This window comes from Salarias fasciatus, chromosome 7, assembly GCF_902148845.1.
Source record: "Salarias fasciatus chromosome 7, fSalaFa1.1, whole genome shotgun sequence".
Classification (NCBI taxonomy): Eukaryota; Metazoa; Chordata; class Actinopteri; order Blenniiformes; family Blenniidae; genus Salarias; species Salarias fasciatus.
Window position 1 is genome coordinate 10,251,137 of NC_043751.1, and position 24,516 is coordinate 10,275,652.

At 44.3% G+C, this 24,516-nt stretch overlaps 1 protein-coding gene across 2 annotated transcripts in view; it reads left to right on the forward strand.

The window, feature by feature from the left end:
- cntn1a (contactin 1a) overlaps positions 1-24,516 on the forward strand; it is a 69,896-nt gene that overhangs the window by 13,010 nt on the left and 32,370 nt on the right. The window contains exons 1-3 of one of the 2 annotated variants that reach the window (XM_030095874.1): positions 4,491-4,692; positions 20,527-20,661; positions 23,126-23,164. In XM_030095874.1, coding sequence (XP_029951734.1) covers positions 20,607-20,661; positions 23,126-23,164 — 94 coding nt within the window. In that variant the 5' untranslated portion in view covers positions 4,491-4,692; positions 20,527-20,606. Of the gene's footprint in view, positions 1-4,490; positions 4,693-20,526; positions 20,662-23,125; positions 23,165-24,516 lie in introns of those variants that run through there. The other variant, XM_030095873.1, reaches the window with a different exon arrangement.

Consider the following 24,516-nt stretch of genomic DNA (forward strand, 5'->3'; position numbering starts at 1 on the left):
GTCCACTGAGGCTGGGAGAACAGGAGCTGCACAAACTTTAGTTTGGCTCTGCTGTCATCGGAGGCTTTTGGTTTCTCCAGTCGCATTCTTTTAATTGCAGTATTTCTCAAATTTCCCTGCAGGAATCTCTTCATATTTGGCAAGACATCTTCACTGTCATAAGAAGTTAGAATCATTTGATTTTTATGGCTGAGCATATTTGAAAAATGAAGAGAGAATAGATGAAGAGGTGCGAGATGCTGCTGCTGGAGAATAACAGGAGGGACGGACACAGTTTACTGTTATTAGGAGGAATGGTTCGATGTACAGGGATTTTTATCAGACAGCTCGCCAGTTTAGTTCTCCGTATTTTGTTGTGGAAAAGGCCACTGCGGTTGTTTATAGAGGAGGTTTATTAGTCAAGGAGAGCATCATAACTTCTAGCTCACTCAGTCCAGCTGACCAGCTGAACGAATCACGGCCTGTAAGGCATCAGCTGTCTTCAATAAATTCCAGCTGACCTGTATAATACCTGTCTGCACGACTGCAGCCGTTCTCAGCTGTTTGCTGAAATAATATAGAGCGTCGTCATCTTGAAAAATGCTTAAGATGAACCTTTAATTGGGCAATAATGATAATAATGTTCATGATAACTGGATGCATTGAGACTGATGACTTTTCTCTCTCGCAGATTTACCTGAGCTGCACTGGCAAGCATCGATTCCCCTCCAGCCGAATTGGTTCTGGGTGTACTAATGCATGCCAGAATTGATTTTAAAAATGTAAATGACTGACTTGCTGTCTCACCCACGACCACAAAGATAGGGCTGTGCGTCTCGCCGTGAAAAGCGTCTTGTTTTGCTGGCGGACCTGCATTGTGTCTGGCCGGTCATTATGTCCTCATGTGGCTGAAAGCTGCATTTTCCTCCCGCTGGTTTGTGATCTCTGCGGCTGCCGGTGAAAAGGTCCACTTAAGTGTTGAAGCGGACGAACGCCGGACTTGTCAGCTGACCTGCACTTACTGCATAGTGCAGCCTCCACACACACACACACACACACACACACGCATCCACCCTCCCACACACTCGCTCAGTTTTGAGTGGGCTGCTCTGACAAGGCTGAGGAAAAAGGCAGAAATTAGGCGTGAATGGAGGAGAGGAGTGACTGCAGCAGATGGAGGTGAAGATTACAGTCATGACACACACACAATGGAGCCGTCTCTGCTAATATTCCCCTCTTCCATACTCCTCGGCTCGGATCTCACCTGCAGCTCGTTCAGTCTGCTGAGCACATTTGAAAAATGAAGAGAGAATAGATGAAAAGGTGCGAGATGCTGCTGCCGGGGAATAAAAGGAGGGACGGACACAGTTTACTGTTATTAGGAGGAATGGTTTGATGTGCAGGGATTTTTATCAGACAGCTCGCCAGCTTTAGTTCTCCGTATTCTTTTGTGGTGGGAAGGACACTACAGTGGTTTATAGAGGAGGAAAGAGAGAAGGAGTCAAATTGCAGAATCACTTAGTGACACGAACACTGGACCTGATTCCTGTGTTGTGACCTTGTTTTTAATTATCTATCACCCTTTTTTTTTCACTCTGAGGAATAAAAAGCCCATCTCGTAGCACTAAGACTGGCAGAAAGCGAGAGAAACACTCGTTCTACTCCTCTGGGTTTCTCACCTCAAATCTGGATGTGTGTGTTTTTGTTGTAAACGTCAACAGTTTTGCCCGAACTCGACACACAGCTGTGAACTGACAGTTTATGTTACAAAGCAGAAGAAGTAACTAACTACACAGTAACTACGCTGAAGTAGTCGTTATCCCAAAGGTCAGTTCATAAGAAGTTAATCTGTAATTTTATTCACAGAATATTCTTTTTTGCATAGAGTAGTTAACTGTTAATTGTAGTTAACAGAAGGAGTGAAGGATCAGATTCAGGTAAAAGCCTGATCCCAACTGCGATTTTACCCAGCATGCATTTGTGAATAATACTGGCAGCTTATATGAAAATGTATTTTAGTGTCTGTTAACAACGTGAATGTAAAAATAAACCAGGTTCAGGATAAGACTTAATCTTCAGTCATTGTTTTCTATGTCAGTGAGTGACATGAAAATGGCTGGGGGGAATCTAAACCCCTTCGTCCATCTCCTGTATCACTTTAAGTCTCAGGTGTTCTGCATCATTTAAATATATCAACTTCATGAATTTGGAGCATATTGAGTGATTTTCCACTTTGCCCATCAGTCTGCCTTTGCCCATTTTTGTGGTTTAACTTTTTGAATAGTGACGAAAAACCAACTTTTCAATAACAACACTGATGCCAAATAATATTAATCCGTGTTGACAGGACCTCACACTTTCAGTTTGCCATTTCTTTGTAATGGAATGGCTCCATTTACAATCAGCCCAAAGACATGTTTTGGCTTTGGCTGCAGATTGTGTCCTTTCTGAATGAGAGTACTGTTTTCAGAAGATTTGTGCTCTCCAAGTGCCCTTTTTACTTTGTTGCACAATGTTTCAGTTTCCAGATGTTTATTTTCCGTCAGAAACTGTAAACTCAGTCTGTATCCATGAGGCTGACCTCTGTTCACGCTGAAGATGCAGAGTAAATATATATGATCATGTTATTTCTCTTCATTACGATCAGTCTGCCGCTGTCTTTACATCCCACTTGGTGTTTATCCTATCAGCTCGAAAGCGTGTTTTTCTTCTGCATTTCTCCTCCTGTCTCTTTGCATCCAGCCGCTTTGCATTGTGTGCGTTTTGCTCAGCGGGCATGAAAATTGCCCTATTTAATGAAGCACTTCCATGCTTCTCAAGATGTGACGACTCTTGTAGCACCAAGAGCAGCTTACTGACCCCTCCTCGAAATTCCCCTACCTCCATAGAAGGTGCTGCTGGAAATGAACAACAGATTCTTGGTCTGTCCTTCATTTTGCTGGACATTGTTCAGTTTGGACGCTGCAGGGCAACACTGATTGTTAGTGCGGCCCTAAAAAGAGCAGCATTGTGCCCGTGACATATATCAGTCACTTTAATGCCAATGCTGACCTATATATAGATGGCGGCGTGGGTCAAAGGAGGGCCGGAGCATAGGCTGGATATCCAGTGTAATGAGCCTAAATGTGGCATGCAGCCTCTGACGGGACGTGAGTCAGACTCTGGGATGAAGATACAGCCAAGAGGGAGAAGAACTGATGTTTGTGGTGCTTTGCTGAATTCTTTGAGCTGAATTGATTGTTTGCTGTGGTATCAAGCATATTTCTTCTTTTTTAAAGGGAATGATGTGTAAAAACCATAATGCATATATAGGCGCATTAACTCGAAGCCCTCTGTCCTCTGGGACATCTCTCTTTCTTTCTCATTGTCCTTTTCTCTGATTCTCGCTCACAGTTTCCACTGACACACCTCCAGAATAGACAATGCTCAATCCTGAACCGGTGAATCCGTCTGCTAATTGGATTCGTATGCATGTTGGACAGCAGACAAGAGGAGAAGGTGGAGCAGCTCCCCCACAGGAGGGAAAAGGGGCGGATGCAGAAAATTCAGTGTGACTCTAAACCTAATTATTTATGCCTTGATGACTCCTCTGGTGCAAGAATCAATACAGCCTGACTGACTCCAGAGGCCAAGGGCCCATACAGGAAGAGGATATCTCCATAGTGTCCATTATGAATAAGAGGAGTGAAAGGACGGAGCGGCTGGAGGAGTCACGGATGTAGACAAGAGTAGTTTTTGTTGAGTGTTGGACTCCCGAATTTTGTTTTTCACATGATGAGATATTATTATTGACAGCTGTAAGGTTAAATGTTTGTATACTGAAACCTCTCGGGCTGAACTACACACGTGGATGGGGTATGGAACATTCCGCCATGAGCAGAAATGCAGAAAAAGCAAAATAGCAGCTTGTGTGGGATCTCACCATATTTTCAGACCGTTGTAGTTCTAACAACAGTGCTTAATAATATACTGTTCTTGTATGAAGTGTTTTCAGTAATTACACACTTTTAAATAATCATGTTGATGAATATTGAAGGAAACAACTTTTGTGGGCCTCATATTTTATTTCTGTAGGTGGGCTTCCTCACGGTGCTTCCAGCTGCTCACCTGGTGTGATTGTAATGTTCACTTCCTGCTGTGGGAGTGGAAACAATTCTCTCTGCTATCAAACTTAAATCAACTCACCGTCAACCTACTTCTCGCCAGTTCTTCTCTCTCTCTCTCTGCGGTGCCCTTTCTGCGCTCTTATTGCTTATTCAGTGTTGTAGTAATTTTGCCAACCCTGACTGGCTTTTAGGCTGGAGCTTGTTGTCGCTCTCGCTCTGATTGTGAAACACACATATGCAACCTTCCTCCTCCTCCTCCTCCTCCTCCTCCTCCATCCTGATGTGAGGTCACAGCTGGGAAGCGCTGTGATTTGACAGCTAAATGTTTATGTGAGCACGTGTGTGTGTCTGTGTGTGAGACGGAGAGAGAGAGAGCGATGGAGTCAGCTTGTGTGCCACAGAGTGGCTGTGTTAGAAGGGGGCAAGATGCCATGACTGCAGTTGCTAACCAGCAGTAGCAGACGAGCTGCTTATCCCGAGGCGCTCTGTGGTGGAGAGATATACAGCTGCTGCGCCGCTGCCAGCTCGGCGCTGACGGGACTGCAGCCTCCGGCCGAGTCGGGGTTGTGTCTGCCGACACCCCGGGGCTGAGCGCTCGGGAACGGAGGTGGGTGGCGGGCCGGCCCACTGCTGTTTGGTTTGTGCTTCTGCTGTGTGGAGGATGGAGTCAGGAAGTTCTCCTGCTCCTCTTTGGCTATTGTAAATGTGTGTGTGTATGTGTGTGTGTGTGTGTGTGTGTGTGTGTGTGTGTAGGTGTGTGTTTATGTGGCATAGCTCCACTCTGCTGGCTCTTGGATTCTGTCCTCTGCAGAGGGAATAAGTCATTATCTCCCTCTCAGAACGAAGCATCCTACCGAACGCTGCAGTGCTGCACAATGAAAAGATAAACCTATTGAAGCGTATTATGTGTGCGTGTGTGTGTGCATGTGTGTGTGTGTGTGTGTGCATGTTTGTGTGCGTGTGTGCCTTTAGGTTTCTAGGTTGATTTAAGTATTTCCTTGCGAAATCAGTTGAAGAAACAATATAATGTGAAGATTTTTTATTAAATTTGACATTTTTTATTGTGCGTTTGTGAGAATCTGTTGTTGAAATGTAAACTACATTTCACTGTGTTTCATGAGCAGGAAAACCCACTGCACGTGCAATATTTTAAAATTTAGTGCACTCGCAGTTTGACGAACCGTAGCATATAAAAATGAATAAAATGTGACTTTTTCACATGCACAGTGACGAGTCCTCCATTAGTGTGTCTCACGCAGATTGTCTTTCAAGCGCAACTCAAAATGAGTCGCTGGCTGCCTCAAATCTTTAGCTTTGAATAATTAATGAAAAATCAATATAATGTTTTCGGGCGATCGATCTTGTCACAAACTATGAGATCACAAAACACAAACTGAATGATATTTTCAAGCATTTCTACTAATGGTGTGGTGGTCAGAGAAAGTATTTGCAATGCGATAATAATTATTATTCAATGAATATCAGACCAAATAAGATCCCTGGGAGCTTTTAAAGTTGAATACCTCAGTATTTCAAATGATTTTGCTCTCAGAAGGCACTCAGCTGTAATGCTGTGTGTGTGTTAAAGTAGAGGAGCTTCGCTTGCCCTGAAAACACACTGACAGAACAAGCTGCAGCTGCGTGCCCGTAAATGACCCCACGGTATTTTTCTGCTATTATTTCTAGATACTGTTAAAAAGGCTTGGAGCAGCTGAGGAAATCCTTTCTTTCAGAATTCGTCCATTGTTTACAGATCACTGAAATCTTCCGGTTCTTTAAATATTATGTGATTATATTAAAGTGGTGGTATATCCGGCGATATCCATGTCGCTACTTTCAGCACGTCATGTTTGCATTTCGCATACTTGAGGAACCACGTGGAAAGTTTGAGCTACGAAAGCAGCAGTCCATGAAATATTCAGTGTTTACTTTCATCGTTTTCTGTGTTCGACGACACGACGGCGCTCCGCAACACGCACAAGCTGTGATTTATTCATATCGAGGCTCATTCTGACAAATTCGTCCTGTATGCCCAACGTAGCAGCGTCTGGCCGACAGCAGAGCGACTTCAGCGTCATAGACGTGATATATGTGACCATCTTCGCCCTATATGTGCGATGCTCATCTGTGTGTGCTGCATTAACACATCAGGAGTGTGAGACATGCAGCTGCAACACCGTGCGGTTTGACTGTGTGACCTTTATGCGATGACTTTCGATTCATTTCTTCTCACTGTGCTCATGCAATCAGCAGGATCTGACGTGTTTCGTATTAATGCCCACCTCGCACATGCACAACTTTCAAGGAAATACAACCTCAAATGGGACAAATCTATATCCAGTGGTGTTGTGGTTTTCTGTTTTATGGCACAGGAAGAATATGTCAGTTCGATACCAGGTTTGTGGCCTTTCTGTATAAAATATCCATGAGTTAGACTGAATAAGCTCTATATGAGTGTCACGTAGTGGTTCTTGTTGTTTGATAAGTTGTTCAGTAATGACGAGAGCAGGTGACAGTTGCGTTGACTTAATTACTTGCATGTAACAACTGTGTTTTTGCATAATTTAAGCTGAAATCTGACCCTTCAGCTTGTTGGCTGATCGGTTGCCTGGTTACTGAAAATCATATGCGGGAAAAAATATTTCAACTTGAGACGAGACACTGGAGGCGGTTCGTCTTCTGATCAGGATGTCCCCCGGGTGCTTTTCGTTGGAGGTCCAGCCGGCTCTCCAAAAGTTGGCCCATGACTTCCTCTGTACATGAGAATTTTGAATTAGCCTGAAAGCAAAACCCACTGGGACGAAGCAAGTATTTCCACCTTGACTTTGTTTTGCTAAATCATTTGAAGTTGATGGATGACCAAAATACCAGCACAAACATTCCCCAATGAATGAGGTTTTTCATTGGATCCATTCTCACTACGTGTTGCATGGACAAATGGAGCTGGAAACCCTCCGACCCCCACGCCTCCCTGACATCAGATGGTCCAAGTCCTTGCCAATTATTTGCTGTAATGCTCTGCCAGCGTGGTTCGAGAGGAGCAATGCACTGCACTTCCCCGTCACCCTCTGCAGCTACACAGTAATTGTCCAGGTTAGTTGTGAAGAACCATTACCTTTGCAATATAACAAGTACTGGAGCTTTTTTCCTATACTAGTATTGTGAGCACCGGCAGCATTCGTTTCCTCATTTTCATTATTTTCTTCTTTTGTCTTTTACGCCAAGCAGTCGGAGTGATCCAGTTCTCCGAGTCATTCCCCACCTGACATACTAACAAAAAGCACTTGCAATAAGAGCTGACTGCCTTTCAAGGCGCCTTCTTTTACTCAAACCTCTCGAAACTACTTGTATTAACATGCAAACAAAAGCCCTTTTGGGCAGGAAAGGCCCAAATGGTTCCTTCTTCTAAATCACAGCTTGGCTAACTCGTCGTTCTTCTTCTTTTTTTTTTTTTTTCCACTGACTCGCTGAACAATAAAAAAAGGTTTGGTAGAAAGAATCACAAATGGGTACTTAGTTTTGTTGAATTTGAAGGATTTCATTGTCATAAACAGTGACTTCAAAATCCCAGATGAATGAAGGAGGTTAATGTGTGTGTGTGTGTGTGTGTGTGTGTAGCGTTCAGATGAATTCTGATTCAATGATTTGTTCTTTACCTGGAGCAGGAGAGATGGCTCTTTGATTACTGTTCACTTGAACACCTGTTCATCTCTGGACGCGACTCTGCCGAAAAGTTCCCCTATAAGCTCCTAGTTCAGAAATGGCTGAAGCGGTTTAGGTGGATGTGTGTTTCTCTGCTGCCTTGTGAGCATCCACTGCCCTCATTGTGCTGCTGCCATGCAGCATCGCATCAGTTGTGATCATAGGGAGAATCCAGGGCAGAGCAGATTTCCCGCTGTCTAACAAGACCAATCACAAACGTGACTCATGTGTCCCTCCTCAGCTAGAAATCCTTTAATCCTGTCGATTTCACCACATGCATTCTTCATGTTTATTTCAAGAAGAAAGAGTTTTTTGAATTGTAAATAGGGCCCAGTTGATAATTGGCGAGTCGGATGGAGGACGGTTTTTAGCTTAGCTGCTTATGGTTACTTATTAAAAGCATTTCTCTTGCATGTGGAGTGTGTTTTTGAAGATTCATTGTTTATGCTTCTATTGCACTTTCATCAAATTGATTTAGTTATTTTTTGGTTTTGGAAAGTTTATCTTATGTTCCAGTTGTCCACGTCCTTAATTTACCCCGTTTGAAGAACTTCTTCAAAGGGAAACACATCTACTGTAAGCAAACACCACCAACTGTCCGTAAATGCTGTTTTTGTCTGTTGTGGTCAGAAAAGTGCTGTGAGGGCGCCAAAACTGATATCTCAGAGCGGAGAGAGGAAACCGTCCTCTTTCATTCCCGCCACCGGTGGGATTGTGCGGAGTCAGCGGTCTTGGGTTGATCACGCTGGAAGAAAAAAAGGCGAAGCCAGCCAGACACGAGCCGCCGTCCCCGACTCCACGGGCCGCACGCTTCAGAGGGATTTGCTCTGGTTTTTGATTTGCCACGGAGCCTCATGGTTTATGAATGGCAGTGGAGTGCTCGCTAAAAGGAAGAAATTACAGTTCTTGCTTCTTTACTCGCTTCTTCTGACTTTTTAGCGTCTAGTCTGGGCGATCTAAATGGATGCCATTAGACCGGATTTTATCTGGAGCGTCACCTGCGCCTCTCTAGACCCGATCCATTAGCTCTAATGACTGGAAGGTTAAGTGCAGACATTTGCTGGATCCCTGATCAGATTCGGTAAATAGAGTTTGGATGCAGTGACTTTATGTTTTCAACAGTATTTGTGTCGTCACGTTTTGTTTTCACCATGAAAAAGCAATTTTCTGCTCAGCGAATGTAAAAACACAGTTCTCACCACCTACTTACTGAATTTTCTTTGTAATTTCTTCTGTAATGCAGATGAAGCACAAAGTCAGTGAAATATAACACCAGCAGAGTGTTTTTCTGCCGCTCACCTCCACAGATCTATCTTTTTTATTTCCAGACACAATATAAAGTCTGAGTTCTGCACCAAGGTCAATTGAGACGCACGTTTTTCCCCTCTGAACATCTCCTGGACACAAATTACACCGTGAGATGAATGACAGAGCGATATTTGGAGAGACTCGGGACCCTTGTAAGACTAAGATGAAGTTCAGTACCATTAATCAGTCCACCGTTTTCTGGTTTGTTGGCCAGACTCAAAGCTTTTGTGGCTTTTATGTTTGATCGAACAACTTATCATGCTGTCATCAGAGCCACACGGCGCTCACTCAAACGCAGATGAATTGGTTGTGTGGTCCTTATAAGTCTCCAGGTTTATCTGAACCTAAACCCAGTCTGCACCGGCTCAGCGTGTTTTTAGTTAATGTCCCCCAAAGGTATTCTGTGTTACGGTGGCTGCTTCATGTCCTCCCGAAACAGAGGAGCCACCATTTGAACCTCGACCTGCCCCACAGGCCCAGATGAAAACTCACAGCTGGGAACAACTGAATAATATATAATCCTTTCACTGTTTGGCTGTGAGTAACTACGCTGCAACGACTGCAAGTTTAAAGTCAGAGAACTTTTTGTTTTATGTTCTGTTTTCTTTGTTTACCCTCCAGGAATCTACAGAAGGTCATCCCTCTTGACTGAATGTTGTTTCAATGCATATTTAAATTTCTACATGCTTTAAATAGCTGCTTCTATAATGAGACATTCTTACCTAACATCTGTTTTATGGAATAGAGGCCAAAATATAATGTGACACACTTTTTTTGAGGTATACGCTCTACTTTTAATTATATTTTCTCCTTGTCAACCACTTCTATTGATACACCTTGCTTGTATTTGGATCTGCCTTCATTCGTTGCAGTGTAGATTCAGCAAGGAAAGACTTTGGTCGGTATTAACATGATAACGTCAGACAGTTGCTACAGATTTGTTGGCTGCTCATCCAGGAAGTGAATGTCCTGTTTCACCATGTCTCAGAGGGTCTCTGTTGGACTGAGATCTGGTAATAGTGGAGGTTGCTGGAGTACAGTGAACTCGTTGCCATGTCTGAAATAGCACTTTGAGGTGAATTCAGCTTTGTGGCGTGACGTGTTATCCTGCTGGAAAGATCAGATGATGCTCAAGTAGACTGTGGTGTGTTAAAGTTGCTCAGTGGATCTTAAGGGATCAGTGTGTCGAGGAAACCTCCAGCGGCCCGGGTCGCTCATACCAAGCAGCTGCAGGTTTTGAAGTGTTGTGCTGTCAGAGATGATCTTCTGCAAACCTTGTATGAGTTATTTTTACTTTTCCACCATCTCAAACCAGCCCGTCCATTCTCCCCCATCCTCAAAAAAGGCGTTTTGGCTGAGAGATCTGCTGCTCACTGGATATTTTCTCTTTTCTCTGTAAACCTCAGAGATGATTGTGAAAGAAACTCCCAGTTTCTGAAATACTCAGACGAGCCTGTCTTTCTCTTGAACCTAAAAACTATGCCACATTTCCCCCTCTTTGCCATGCTTTGTTTGAGCTTCTGCAGACAGTCTTCAGCTGTGTCTACATTCATCCAGTCATACATGTGACTGCATGATTAGCTGTTAGTGTGTGCGCTGTATTCACATCTGAGACTTTTACAAATATAAGAAGCCTTGAGTGATCATTTCTGCGCCTTTATTTCAGTATTTCCCTTAACTTTATTGATTTTATTAAAGTAAACAAACCTTTTGACATTTTAAAACATGATAACATAGTTGTAGTTGTTGCATATTTGTTCCTGTACAGCAACAAGCCGTATTATTTGCACATCTTAGGAGTTGAGTGACATCTTCTCATACTTTTGTTTGTAGAAGACTGCTTTACAAGGTATGAACTATGAGATATACAGAATGTTTATTCAGTTGGAAATGCAGTAGTCAAAGGGAAGGATGAGTAAAGATGTGCAGTGTGTTCTGAGGACTGGGAGAATGACAAACTTTCCACATCTCAGCGATGCTCTTTCATGTCTCAGCATCTCTTACAGAAGTTTTTTTTTTCTACAAATCATGTGTCCTATTGGTCTTTTCAGCTCTTCGGTTGTGGATATATTTTCCACGGGGGGTAAAATGTGCTTTCCCTGCAGCAGTGGCGAGGAAGATAATCATGACGGTGCTGATGCTCCGTCTGGCCCGCTGCCAGGCTAATGACGAGTCGTGGGGAGAGCAGGGTGGGGTTAAAGTTTGGGCACAGGGAGTCGGGGGCTGTATTGTGTTTTCAATTTGTATATTTTGTGTGTGTGTGTGTGTGTGTGGGTTGGTTTGACGGCCGGCTTAAAAGATTAAACTGTAGCCCGGCCGCGGTGAGCAGAGGAGACCCCTCAGCGGAGCGCTCTCACTGCAGGGAGGCTTCTTCATTGTGGATCCATTTGCATGGCTCCCTGTCCTGCTCGGGGAATTGGCCTTTTCTTCTCTCCTCGTCCCTCCCTCCTCCTCCTCCTCCTCCTCCGCACCTTGGAGAGAGCTCCTCCATCCAGCCGCTCTGCGTGCTTCTGAGGCAGACAATAGAGCGCCGTATTTAGGACACTTGGCAGGGTGGGCATGTTGGAGGGGATGGGGGGACATGGGCCGCTAAGTAGCTCATCTCGCCACATAGCCACTGGCTAAAGCTCTCTGCGGCAAGGTAAGCAGCGCCGAGCGCAGTCACAGCACACACACACACTCCTCGCCCCGGTTGTTTTACTGTGTGTCAGTCGCTGTTGTGCCGACTTTCCAATAATAGGTAACCTCCTCCTTTTTGTTGGACACAATGCAATTAAGCAGGATATTTTGTGGATTATTTTATATTACATTGAAACCTTCCCTTTGTTTGGTTAATCTCTGGCCTAATGTTGGCTCCATGTCCCTTAATCTAATAAGAGAATAAAAGGAAAATGTTGTGACAACGACTCGACTTAAATTAATCTTCCCATTGTTCGACCTTCACTGCAGCCACTCAGCGCGGAATAATTGCCGTCTTATCTGTGATACCTTGCCGTGTGCAGTCTGAAGGTATTGATTGTTTTTGAACAATAGACATCGGGGTTCAGCATCTGGAGGAGATGAACTTCCTTCCTCGCGCCAGCGGCGCTCTGCCACCCACTAATTAGCGTTATTTACCGCATTGTGTGACCATTAATGAGTGGGGATCAGGATCAGAGCGTATCACAGCTCTCCTTTAGAAATGGCTTCACCAATATCTTTATTGGACAGATGCAGAATGAAGTAATTAAGGGGAGCACTCTTTTCCAGATAGAGTGCAGGCCTCTAGTGACCTTTGCCTCCACTGAGCTATTTTTTCTATATGATCTGACATACTTTTCATCCTCGGAAGCACATATCTTGGGGGGGTTTTCTCTTGAGCTGCCACTGAACAGATCACACGCTTTCACGGCTGTTGCGCTGAAAGGTCAGTGTATTTCTGGGTTGTAGTTGATTACATTATCATAAAAATAAGCTGCACACTTATTGTGTCGTGAAGCAGAGGTCATGCTGCGTGTAAACCGTGATGGTTGATTAAAGTGTAAAGCGGCGACAGTTTGGCTTTACTGTATTTTCCAGAGATTTCTCCTTGATGCACGGACGCGTTAAGAAGTTATATAGCGTATTATTTCTGCTAAGAATTATTTATTTTAATAGTTGAAAAGTACCTCAGTTGTGGTGGTGCACACATTATTTTTAATTACTTTTGAATTGTGGTGACGATTTTTAATATTTGACATCAGTAACTGACCAAATTGTGTTACAGTGTTAATCACCTGATAGCTCCAGCTCCTGGTTCATCCTTTTATTTTCGACCGTCTGCTCATAAACTGAAGCGTACCGTTTTTTTTTTTTTTTTGTGTAAATGCTTGACTTACCACTCGACAATGGGCAGCGCCAGATGAAGGTCAGATAAATTGAGAAGCCGGTCTTTTCATGCCGTCGGCGGCTAATGCTCCGCCGCAGCAACGGGTTGAGAGCAGCAGGTGTAAGCGATCTCTTCAGATGTGTACACTCACTCTCGATGGCAGAATTACCGGCTCTCGTTACAAGTTCCTGGACTCTTGCTCTTCAAAAACAGTATTGAATGATGGCTGCCGCGTCGCCGCTCACAGGCATCAAAGGACAAACGGCGTAATCATTCTTTAATGATTCCAGTCACATGTTTGCTGCTTGCAGGCCTGCATTAATTTTAGCGACGCTACCTGACTTGGAGTTAATGCGATTCAAACGGAGGAGCAGCTCCAGCGTTCTCGGTTTGAATGAGTGGTGTCATTGATATTCAGGTCAGATGAAGTTGGTGAGCCTGTGTGGCCCCCGGGGGGCATTGTGTTGACGGCGGGGGTTTGGATAAATAGCTTACATTAGCATGGCGGCTTCTGCGAGACGGAGAGGGAAGGAGGGCCGGGCGAGAGACGGGGTGACACGGCGAACGAGCCGTGGCTGCAGGTGGATTACGTCACGAATAATCCTTCATCCAGAACCGGTTTTGCTTTTGATTTATCAGGTATTTACGTCCTGTTGCGCCACGCCGGGGAAAAATGATTGCCGTTAAAGGCGAGCCAGGCTTTAGACTGCACAGCACAATAAATACCTGCCTGAAAAATGACTGCAGACGCGTTCGCCGGTGTCATGAACTCAATTTAATTCAAGTGCTGTGGTTGGTGGGGTGTTGCACAATGCTGCGTTATCCATAGTTAGCTCATGCTGAGTTTAAACCAAGCTGCCATCATCTACAAAAGAGCACACGTACCCATTTTTAAATAAAATAAGATGAACATAACACCTGTTTTTTTCTGCAGGAATGCTGGAAAGAAAAACACTCAACAGGACTGTGCTATAAGAAAAAGACTGAATTGTAGCTGTCGATTGCAGGATAAATCAAGTTGTTACTATCTGGAAAAAAAAAGGGTTTTTTTTCCATCAAGTGCTGAACCAGTTCCTGTTTAGCAGCAGGGGGTCTGTGCTCTACAGCTGTGCAGAGATCCATTTTTTTTTTCTTTTTTTTTTCTGCAGGTGCCGTTGTGTGTGTGTGTGTGTGTGTGTGTGTGTGTGTTGCTCACTGCTTTGTCGACTGTGTGATCAGCTTGGATACTCTGTGTCTGTATCCTGCACTTAAATGAATCGTTCTGTTGGTCTACAGGCCCGTAAGAACAAGTTTACCTGCAGACAGGCCAAGCGGGTCTTATTGACGCTGCATCTTCTGAGGTGAGCCTGAACGAACATCATCAGAGATGAAAATCAATTATTCTTTTCATTAATAATTCAATATTTAGCCTGACTGGATCACTACAGCTTTGTGGGGAAAAGAGGTCTGAATCAGCATGGAAATGAAATTTATCTCAGCTGGTGTTTGTTTCTGGAGCTCGTGGTCATACCCGGTGATGGAAATGTGAAGCTGAGGTGTTGGAATAAAGTCAAATAAAATAAAATAAAAAAGGGCTGTGATGTTTTTCCCATCAGAGAAAATAATGCCAAACTCCATTCCTAAACTTAGCGGCATCAGAGCAAATCTCACGTTTTCTCAGCTCATTGTTCTCTGTGAAAACAGAGAAACTGTAGTGTTCTGTTGAGACACTGACACTTTGGCTTATATTTGCTTCTAAAAATAGAAATGCTTCAACTGCTTGGAAGAAACAGAAGCGCTCGTAGCTTGTAAACTGGCTCTGAAAGTGCGTACTGTCTGCAGACTTTATGAGAGTGTTTCTCATCGAGCGTCTCGGCTGCTTCAGTGGAGCCAAAGGTGGTTTAAGGGACAGTTTGTGTTCGAATTAACGGAGGCAAGTCAGGAAAACAGCAGCGTATTAAGCTAAAGAGATAGAATAGTATTACCCTGTAAATCAGACTAAATCGCAGCAGGCTACACACAGATGATGCCACACCTAATGTCTCACAGTTTCTTCTCAACTTAATCCGGATCGATATTCCTCTCGCTGCACCGCTTGTTTTTTCCCAGCAGCTCCTGATGATGACACTAAATCTCCTCCGCTGTAATGTCAGGGCGACGGCTCGTTACGTATCCTGAAAACACTGGATTCTAAATTTCATGCCTCGGTATAGCGGTAATACACTGCTGGAGATTAAGAAAGAAAAATACCCCAATGCCTGGCAGACCCCGGGGACCCAGGTAACACTGGAAATACAGATTATGCACCTTCCTTCACATTTGCCTGCTGAATACAAACTCGTAGCCACCAGCTAGAGTTTAGCTTAGTGTAGCATATAAGACAGGAAACTGGAGATTTTACCCAGAGGTAGGAACGCTCGCATGCAGATAAGTGTTATTAGTCGAGATTAAAGAAGGAGGAGGAGAAAAGTCAAAAAGTTTCTTTGCCTGTTTGCAGAGGTTCGTGTGAGTTGGTGCTTTTTTTTCTTTTAATGTAAGTTTAAGGGGAACTGATTCAGACAAGTGACAGGGTCAGTCCTGGACGGGGCAGATTGAGCAAGGCAGGCACCAAGACTCACACTGACAAACAGTTTAGAAACAACAATTGGATTAATGCACAGGTGTCTGAGGGTGGGGGGTGGAGGACAGCAGAGAACTGCACCACACATCGACATGGAACATATGGAAACCCGACTGAAATGTCTTTTTAGTTCAGACGTCTTTCCAAAAGGCACGCATGGAATCGAGCAAGGACTCCCACTGTCAGTGATGAACCCACTTCTCAATTTGGACTTAAAAAAGAAAATATTTTCCTAAAGTTTGCTAAACAAAGTGAGAGCTAAACTTTCTAGTTACACATTCTCTGGAGTGAACTGATCTCAACATGTCTTGTAGGATTTTGATAATGTTTCATTAATATTCTAATCACAGTTTGTGAAATAATACAAACTATTCCATCGAGGTCTGTAGCAGTCAGTGCCTCTGGAGCTGTTAGAACCACTAACAGTGCAGGCAGGAACAACAACTGTGTTTTCCTAAATGAGCATTTAGCAGAAGGCAAGGCGGTGTAGTGCTCAGCACCGCCGTCTTACCATAAATGATTTGTTTGATGGAATCTACAAGCCTCTTCACCGCAGTGTTTCTATGATCTTCCGGCATCAGTTTTTGTTTGGCTGCTGTTTTCCTGCCCACAGCTGGGATTGGCTCCAGCACCCTGCGACCCTACGCAGGAGAAACTGATGGATGGATGGATGGATGTGGTTATTTTATGACTCTAAATTGACCATAGTGCTGACATGTCCTGCTATAGGAAAGCCTCCAGCCCCTGTAAGTCACAAAGTTTGCATGATGGATTATTCTGCAACATATTTTTGTCTCAATTTATTTATAAAATAAAGAACTCGTTAAGGTTGATCTCATTTAGAAAAGTTGAAGAAAGGACAAAACCTTACATTTCTGCCCTCTGAAAGTAAACAGGGTCGTTCTCAGTGAGCTGGAAGCCTCGACTCTAGAAATTCTTCATTTACATGAGTTCCAACACGCTGGAGATGCTGCTGATGTCTGAGCAGCGCTCATTTTCTTTCCTCAAACTGATTAAGACCAATCCAGCGTTAACCCCATCTTAGCTTCCCCCTGGCAGGATTACTGCAAATCTCTTGTTAATGACTGATTGTGGTGGTGATTGTGCGAGTCGGCGCAGCAAGTCGTGGGGGTGGTGTTGGCAGGAGGGGGGCTTGTTGGGACAACATCTTGTTTTTGAAGTCTAGCACTCTGACCCCAGCGTCACCGTCCTCTCCACCCTGCCCTCTATTCGTCCCCCCCCATATCGCCTGACGTGCCCCCCACTGATGAGAGGAGACGTTTCTATGAAGTTACCCACTCGATTATGCGGCGTGCATCGGGCCAGGCGAGGGAAAAGGCGAAGGATTCGTTCTCTTTCACTTGGCCTCTGGCGCCCCTTTGGGAGTCATGGGGTCATGATAAAAAGCACAAGTGGCAGCGCCGACCACCGGGGTCCAGCGGTAAAACCTGAGAATCTGTCTTCAGAAGGATTTAATGTGATTTCTGATTTTACAGCAGTGAGGTTGAGAGTCCTGAGAGAGAAGGAGATTGAAATTCAGGGAGTAGAAGGCATCCACCAGTCGATGGGGGTGGAGGTGGAGGGGGAGTACCTTGACTGGGAGGAAAAAAAAAAAAAAAAAAAAAACCTCACCAAAATCAAAGCACCAGCAGTAATAGCTCTGGCAACGTCTGAGGTGTGATTTATGGGCGTGGAGAAATGGCCTTGTTTGAGAGCGTTCGCCGTCTGGGTCCTGTGATTTACACTGACAATCGCATCACATGCATTTAGGCTGTTACGATAAGACAGGAGAGCCAGAAGGTCCCGTTTATACCAATTATGAACCTGCTGCCTCTGATGCAGGTTTTTTTTTTTTTTTTAAGTATAAATCAATTCCATGGCAGTCCTTAATGGAATAGATGGGATTGCTTCGCCCACGATGTACTGCGATGCCATAATGAGGCTCCTTGTGGTCTTCCCTAATCTCCTAAGTGCATCTATTAGCAACATTCATGATTTATGCGTTACGGAAATTACACATACAGTTGCAGCAATAGCTGCAGAGTGAAGCAGATGGGCGGAGGGGAAGCGCGAGTTTTAATAAACTTATTTGCTCAGTGCTTTGTCTGACAGCAAGCGGCGTAGGCCTTTAATAGACGAGCGCAGCGCCCTGAGGTCTCCGGTCTTCAGCTGTGGTGTTGTTCCAGATTGAAATGAGTGTTTGCATAGTTTGATTGCCGGTCACAAAAGCCCCCCTGCAGCACTCAAACTGCAGCTTTTGAAAGGTGTTGCTAGGATACGGTCCAGCGTGAAGATGAAATTCCCTCTTTCTTGGAGCTGTGCAGCTCGGACATGACGTCCACCATACAGCGCCGCGCGCTGCAGTTCCACAGTGTTTCTTTTAACTCGCTTATTTGTGCAGCCTTGTTCTGTGTTGTTAATATTACATGCACTCTCCCTCCATCACATCCATTTTTCTGTAATCAGACTCTGTTTGTCTGGTGCTGAGATCTCAATCCCGCTGTCACTCCCCCAGCAGACACCTCAGGCTCTTCACAAACAATCAATACTGTCTGCATCTTGTTCAGTTCCACTGTAACCGCCGCTCACCAGTCCAGCGTGGCCCAGGAGCGATTGGACACGTCTGTTAATGTTGAGGAAAAGCTCGGTCCTTTCACTTCAGGTAATGATAAAGTGACGCTCAGCAGCCCACTGCTGTTAATGGGAGAATATTTCTGTTCCAGATCCTCATGCAAATCGAAACGATACACACCTTTTTGCCACCGACCTGTAAGAAGAGGTGTTTTCTGCATTCAATCAGGCGTCGCCAAGAATAACCCGAACCTCCGGGGAAATCATGCTGAAGCAAGTGTTCTGTAGTCCGTGGTCCGTCTCCACTCTGAGGCCCGAGGCAGGGTTTGTGTCTCTGTCATTGTGACTGGGATGGGACCTGGCATCACCTTTCCCCACATCGCTTTTCAATCCTCATTTCTCTTTAAATGTTGGGCAGTTCTGGTCTATAGGGTTGAATAGGAGAGCTTGTGCTGGTAGGTTCACATCCCAGCCCTGACAGGTTACCACCATGCCTCTGAACACCACTGCTGCTCTGGTGCCACATTGTGGCGGCTCACTGCTCCTCGTATGTGAAATTAGAGTTTGCTCTGAACTGGATGTGTTCAGTGCAGAATGATCATTTTCTTAAGGTGATTAGCAAGCTTTTCCTTTTGTCCCCTTTTGTTTAATTAGAATTTTTCTATAAATACTGGACGGTTAAATGCATTTTTAGGTGAAAAATATTGCCTATTATATGTGTAGTTATAGCCCTCCATGTTGATATAATGAAGTTTGGTTAGAGTCAAACAGCTCAATCTTTCTATTGATCAAGTAGTTGGAAATCAAACGTGGAAGATTTGTTGAGTCATAATTCCTTTGGTCCTTTGGCTTACATTTACAGTGATCATACGTGAGTCAGACTGCCATGACATCCTGGATTATTGAGATGACGCATTGTGAAGGTTGGAGGTTTCAGTGATTAGTAACATAAGTGGGAGGTGTTCAGAACGAATGCACAGCTCGCCCTGACGCCACATATTGACAGAATGAAGACGGAGCGATATTCCAACCTGTATGGTCGATTTAATTGATGACCGCTCCTAAAAATCTGACATGGAACTCTGAATAGATGACAAACATTTTAAATCATGTTACATTAAGAAGATAAAGGAAATTCATTGGCAGCATCACATTTTCTCAGCCGCAGCGTAATGGCGGTAGCGTCACTCCTCTCCTTTTGACCCCCGTCACCCCCCCCCCCCCCTCGCTGCCTCCTCACTCGCACAGCTGTTGCTCTTCATGCTGCGTTACGGGGATTGAAGCTGAGAGCTGCCGGTGGTGTGGCGTTAGGATCATGGGGTGGAAGCGAGCGAGCGGTGAGATGTCTGCTCGGCTAAACCAGCATTCCGAGCCTTTCTTGGGGCAATTGTCCAAATGTCAATCATGACGAGTCGGCTTATCAGGGAGCTGGTGCCTCGGAGGCTGACAAGAGGCAGAAGCATGTTGAAGATGCTGCAGCAGCACAGTGCGTGTGTGTGTGTGTGTGTGTGTGTGTGTGTGTGTGTGCGCTCTGTGTGGAGGCGGTGATTGGCTGGTGATGCCTGACATGTGACACGAGAACATACAGGAGAACAGAACAGAATATAGTATTTCAAAAACAACTGAAAACCTGCTCCAGCTTGTTGTGGAAAACAAAAACATATAAGAATACATAAATTAATAGTGCAGATGAAATGTAAGGGGTATTTTGGGATCATTGCACAAGTGTTGGTGAGGTTTTGAAGAGTGTGTGACCTTCCCAGGGGGTTGTAGGGTCCTCTAAATGCAGCTGGGCTTGGCTTTTATTTGTTTTCTCTAAATGGAGGCGGTCATCTGTTTGTGACGTGCTGGTCGAGCCTCACCACGTGTTGCAGGCCTGCCCTGTTCTCCAGAGGACGACAGTTTCAACCTGTGGATGGCGGAGTAACACCACCCTATTCAAAAATGAATGCCAATAAGATGACGTATCGTTAGTCTGTCGTATGCATAATTTATATCATGAAAGTAAGATGAGTTGATCGTACCTTAAAATTCCAAAAATTGAGCTGCATGTTTAACTTGTGTTAAATTCTGACGTTCAAACTGTGGTGTTGTGTCTGTTGTTAAAGTCTGGATGTAAAAAAAGTACTTAATGCCATAAGCAGAGCGTCTGTTTATATATTTTAGATCTGCAAGGAATTAAAAAAAACAATTAAGTTGAATCATTGGTGGTTCAACAGGATCTTTCTGTGTAAGCTTCTTCCCACATTTCAAAATGACAAAAAAATGCTTGTTTAGTAAACTTTTGGACAGCAAGTCGTGACTTATTCTTCTCTGTTTTGTGTCTCTGAATTTCGTTCAGAGTTAACCTGGACCGGCTCCATCCCCTCGTGAGCCGACGTACTCTAATTTCTTCTTTCCTTTGTGTTTTGAAGGAAAACCCGGCCGTCCTGCTGATGGTCCATCAGCCGAGCTGCTAGCTGCGACCCCATCAGGTGGTTCTCGCCTCACCATCATGCTGCACCTCGTCCTGCTCCTCCACCTCCTGATCCTCTCCGTCTCCATCGCAGGTCCGTGCCACATTCAGCCGACAGTAAAAATGACTCAACGACTCGGCGGCTTTCGGTATCGGTGCCGCTGTTTGAGTTTCAGTCGTCTTTGATGCTACATTAAAAAAAAAAAAGAAATTGTTCATGTCTTTTTGAATTAGATCAGCGGTTCTGGCAGTTTTCTCTTCAAACACATCTGCTGCTGCTTTCTCCTTGACTGCTCTTTATCTCTCAACCAAATCGGTCCCGTAATCCATCTCTCAGACGTTCTCTCAGTCTGTCTAAACCGTGTCTCGCACACTGACTGCAGAAACCGCCACAAACTTCGATCAGTATGAAATCTCACTTGTGTCAGATGCAGGAAAATAAAAGGTGTGAACAAGCTGCTAGCTAACTGCCTGAGAGTCTGATAGCGATGGATGTGACAGCGATGAAGAAAATGAGAATCTGATTGATTTTAATGTAACAATGTAGGACAGTTTTACGTGATATTGGGCGATTTTAGACTGAAAAATACATGTTAAAGTTCGAGAAACGAAGAAAAATGTTGGGCCTGGAGGTTGCAGGTTTCCATTCGGGTAAACCGCTGTGCAATCAGCTGTGATTGAAGCAAAGTGGACAGAAAACACCAGGTCTGAAAATGACCTGTCGGAAAGCGAAACGGCTTCTTCTGTGTTCTCACACCTCGGGCAATTCTCACCTTATTCGGTCTGATTTCACATGAACCGAAGCGAATGAGACCGGACTCAGAAAGCTCCCAGATCCACAGAAACATTTCTTGTCAAAGAGACAACTGGATCTTCTCAGACTTAACTGACTTTTTCTCCCTTTTTTTCCTTCACATGGGAAGATATCAGGCATTCGAGCTGCATGCAGCAAAAGTTAGAGAACGTGATCTTGTAGAGCTGCACAGCTGATCAAGTAAAAACCTCGTTATCCAGCGGATATATAGGGTTCTATAGAAGGCAGGAGGGCTGAGCTGCAGCGCTGCTTTATCTAAACAGACAGCAGCCAAACAGCAGAGTCTGGACTGCTTTCTAGGCAGAGAACATTGGCTTGACATTTTAGTTTAGCCCCAACAAGAGCGAAGTTTGATGGCTTATGTGACAGTAATGTTATGACAGTCGAAACCAAAAGGTCGAGCACGCACCAGCCAACAACTCAGCGACGAGAGGGCGACTTTTATTTATGACTCACTTGGCCCAGAGTGAGATTTACTCTGCTCCAAGCAGAGCTAGGAAAACAACAGTATTCACCGTTCAGGGTCGTTAATTATCAAGTTGACTGTAGTAGAGACTATTTGAGTGCTGCATCACAGAGGAATGAAAAATCACACAGTGGAATATCATGTCAGAGGTTTGAGACTTTAAATGTCGGGGAGCAGGATCTGTGTCTTCAGAAAAGCAGATCTTTAAGCCCAGATTATCAATTAATTAATGAAGTCCAGGTCCTCGCCTGTAGTCAGCTGGGGTCAGCTCCTGTGCCCTGTGACCCTGAACCCTGAAGAGGAGTATAGAAAATGGATTGATGGATGGATGTAAACTGTAATAAAGTAGAATCTTTATTTGTCTTTCACAAGTATGAAATTGGATGGATGCCATCCTTAGTGTGAAGAGATTAAAAAAAAATCCTCAAATAATGGAGAAATGGACTGAATTCTAAAAATACATCCCTCACATGCACACACATGCACACACACACACACACACACACACACACACACACACACACACACACACACACACACACACACACACACACACACACACACACTCACAGTCTCGTATTTCTATCCTTGTGGGGACCGTCCATTGACTCCCATTCATGTCTAGCCCCTAACCCTGACCCTTACCCTAACCCTAACCCACACCACAACAAAGCCTAACCCTAAAGAAATGTTTTTGCACTTTTACTTTTTTCAGTAACAACAACATGGTCAAGAAAACACTGTTTCTCCTACTTAGAACCGGAAAAAGGTCCCCACAAGGCACGTCGATCCACGTTTTGCTATCCTTGTGGGGACATTTGGCCCCGACAAGGATAGAAATACAAGAACACACACACACACACACACACACACACACACACACACACACACACACACACACACACAAATAATATCAGGCTCACATTTGTTTCATCCAGGATTCATCATCAACATGATTATTGGGTCATTCAGGATGTTTTCGGCCTTTTTAAGGCATAAAAGATAACGGAAATGGGAACGGTAGTTGCATGGCTTCATATAAATGGTGCATGTATCAGTCTTTTCAAAACAGAAGCTTAAAGTAGGCCAAATTTAGTCGTTTTTCAATGAATGTTGTAACAATAAACAAAGAATCAGCCAAAAATCACCGTTGGATATGAGTAGCATGTGAAGAGTTTAGACTTAATATCTGAAATACACCTAAAAGTCGTCATGCGTGGTCATGTGTTCACAGCATCTTTGATAAACTGACACGTCTCCCTCTGTGAACTGTTCCAGGTGCGTCTGGCCTCGGGGAAGTACCTGACTTTTATAGAGGTAAGATTGATCACGTTGCTGGAACCTAATCAGCGCTGTATGAAATCTTCATGCGCCCGTGGAGTTTTTGATGCTGGTGAAAATAGATGCGTGCAGGAGGATTGTGCCGAGAAACTATTCCGTAAAAAAAAAATGAACATTTTCACACATGCATGATGTTCAACAGCGAGTTCTCGCTCTCTCCTGAGAGACGCTTGTATTTTGAGCTTTCCGGTGCGACTGATTCCGTGAGCCAGGCTCTACATTGTACTTTATTTCACGAGCAGGGAGTTCAGTGGAAATCCAGTTTTCCATAAGCATTTGAACTGGACTCCTAGTAAATTTCTAAACATGAGAGAAAATGCTAACTTACCAGAAGGTAGCAGGACTGACGGTTTATTTTTCTGAACAGAAATATGTGATTCCTCAGACCTGAAAGGTGAGATAGAGCAGAGGGATTCCTGTTTCTGATTTATGGCTCTGGAATGGAGAAAAAAAACAACCTGCACCTGTTGACTAGCCGGATGATGAAATGGAGACCTTGGCCAAAGCTGTGATTCATAGCCGAGGTCGCGCTGCCGGACTGCTGACGACCTGTGATTTCTTATCTCGCTGTTTTTTTTCGTTCAATAGCAGCACAATCGCCATTCCTGCCAGTTCAGTTCAGATTCTGCTTTGTTTTCTGTGGAGAAAGATTGTTTTCCTAAAGGGTTTGGATTTCCATGAAAAGGCACATAATGTATTCACACTGTAAGAGATCTTGTTTTTTTATTTGGATATTTGAAGGCAAAACTTCCATCTTTGTTACAAAAACTGGGTGAGTTTCTGCAGCTTTTTTTTTTTTTTCATAAAAACTGGCTTTTTGGTGCACAGGCACATATAATCCAAGCTTTTTAGGATTCAGTAAATGAACAATACAACAATAGAGCTATTGTAAATAAAAACAAAGCCGCATTGCCTTTTCTCTTCACGTGACATATACATTAATCAAGCATTTCTGTGCTTTAATTCCAGATGAATACAGTCTCTGCTGTGGCAAAACTATGATAGTATTTATCCATCAGGAGTGTGTCAGGAGTGCAGCCAGCTCTCTTTCTCCACGTCCACAATAGAAGAAAGTTAATGAAAATCCATCTTGAGGTCGTGCTTTTTTTTCCCCCACCGCTGTTGCTATTTTCGGGGCCCTCGCTGCAGGTGTGCATTAATCCTACTGAGGACGGTTAAAGTCCAGGTCATTACGCAGCACCGGCCACGTGAGCGCAGGACGGTCATTAGAGCGGGGGAACTGTATCTGAGCTGATGTGGCTCACTGTGCAGCTCTGTGGGAGTGATGGATGAGGCAGAGGAGAAAATAATTATACACGGCCGTGTGA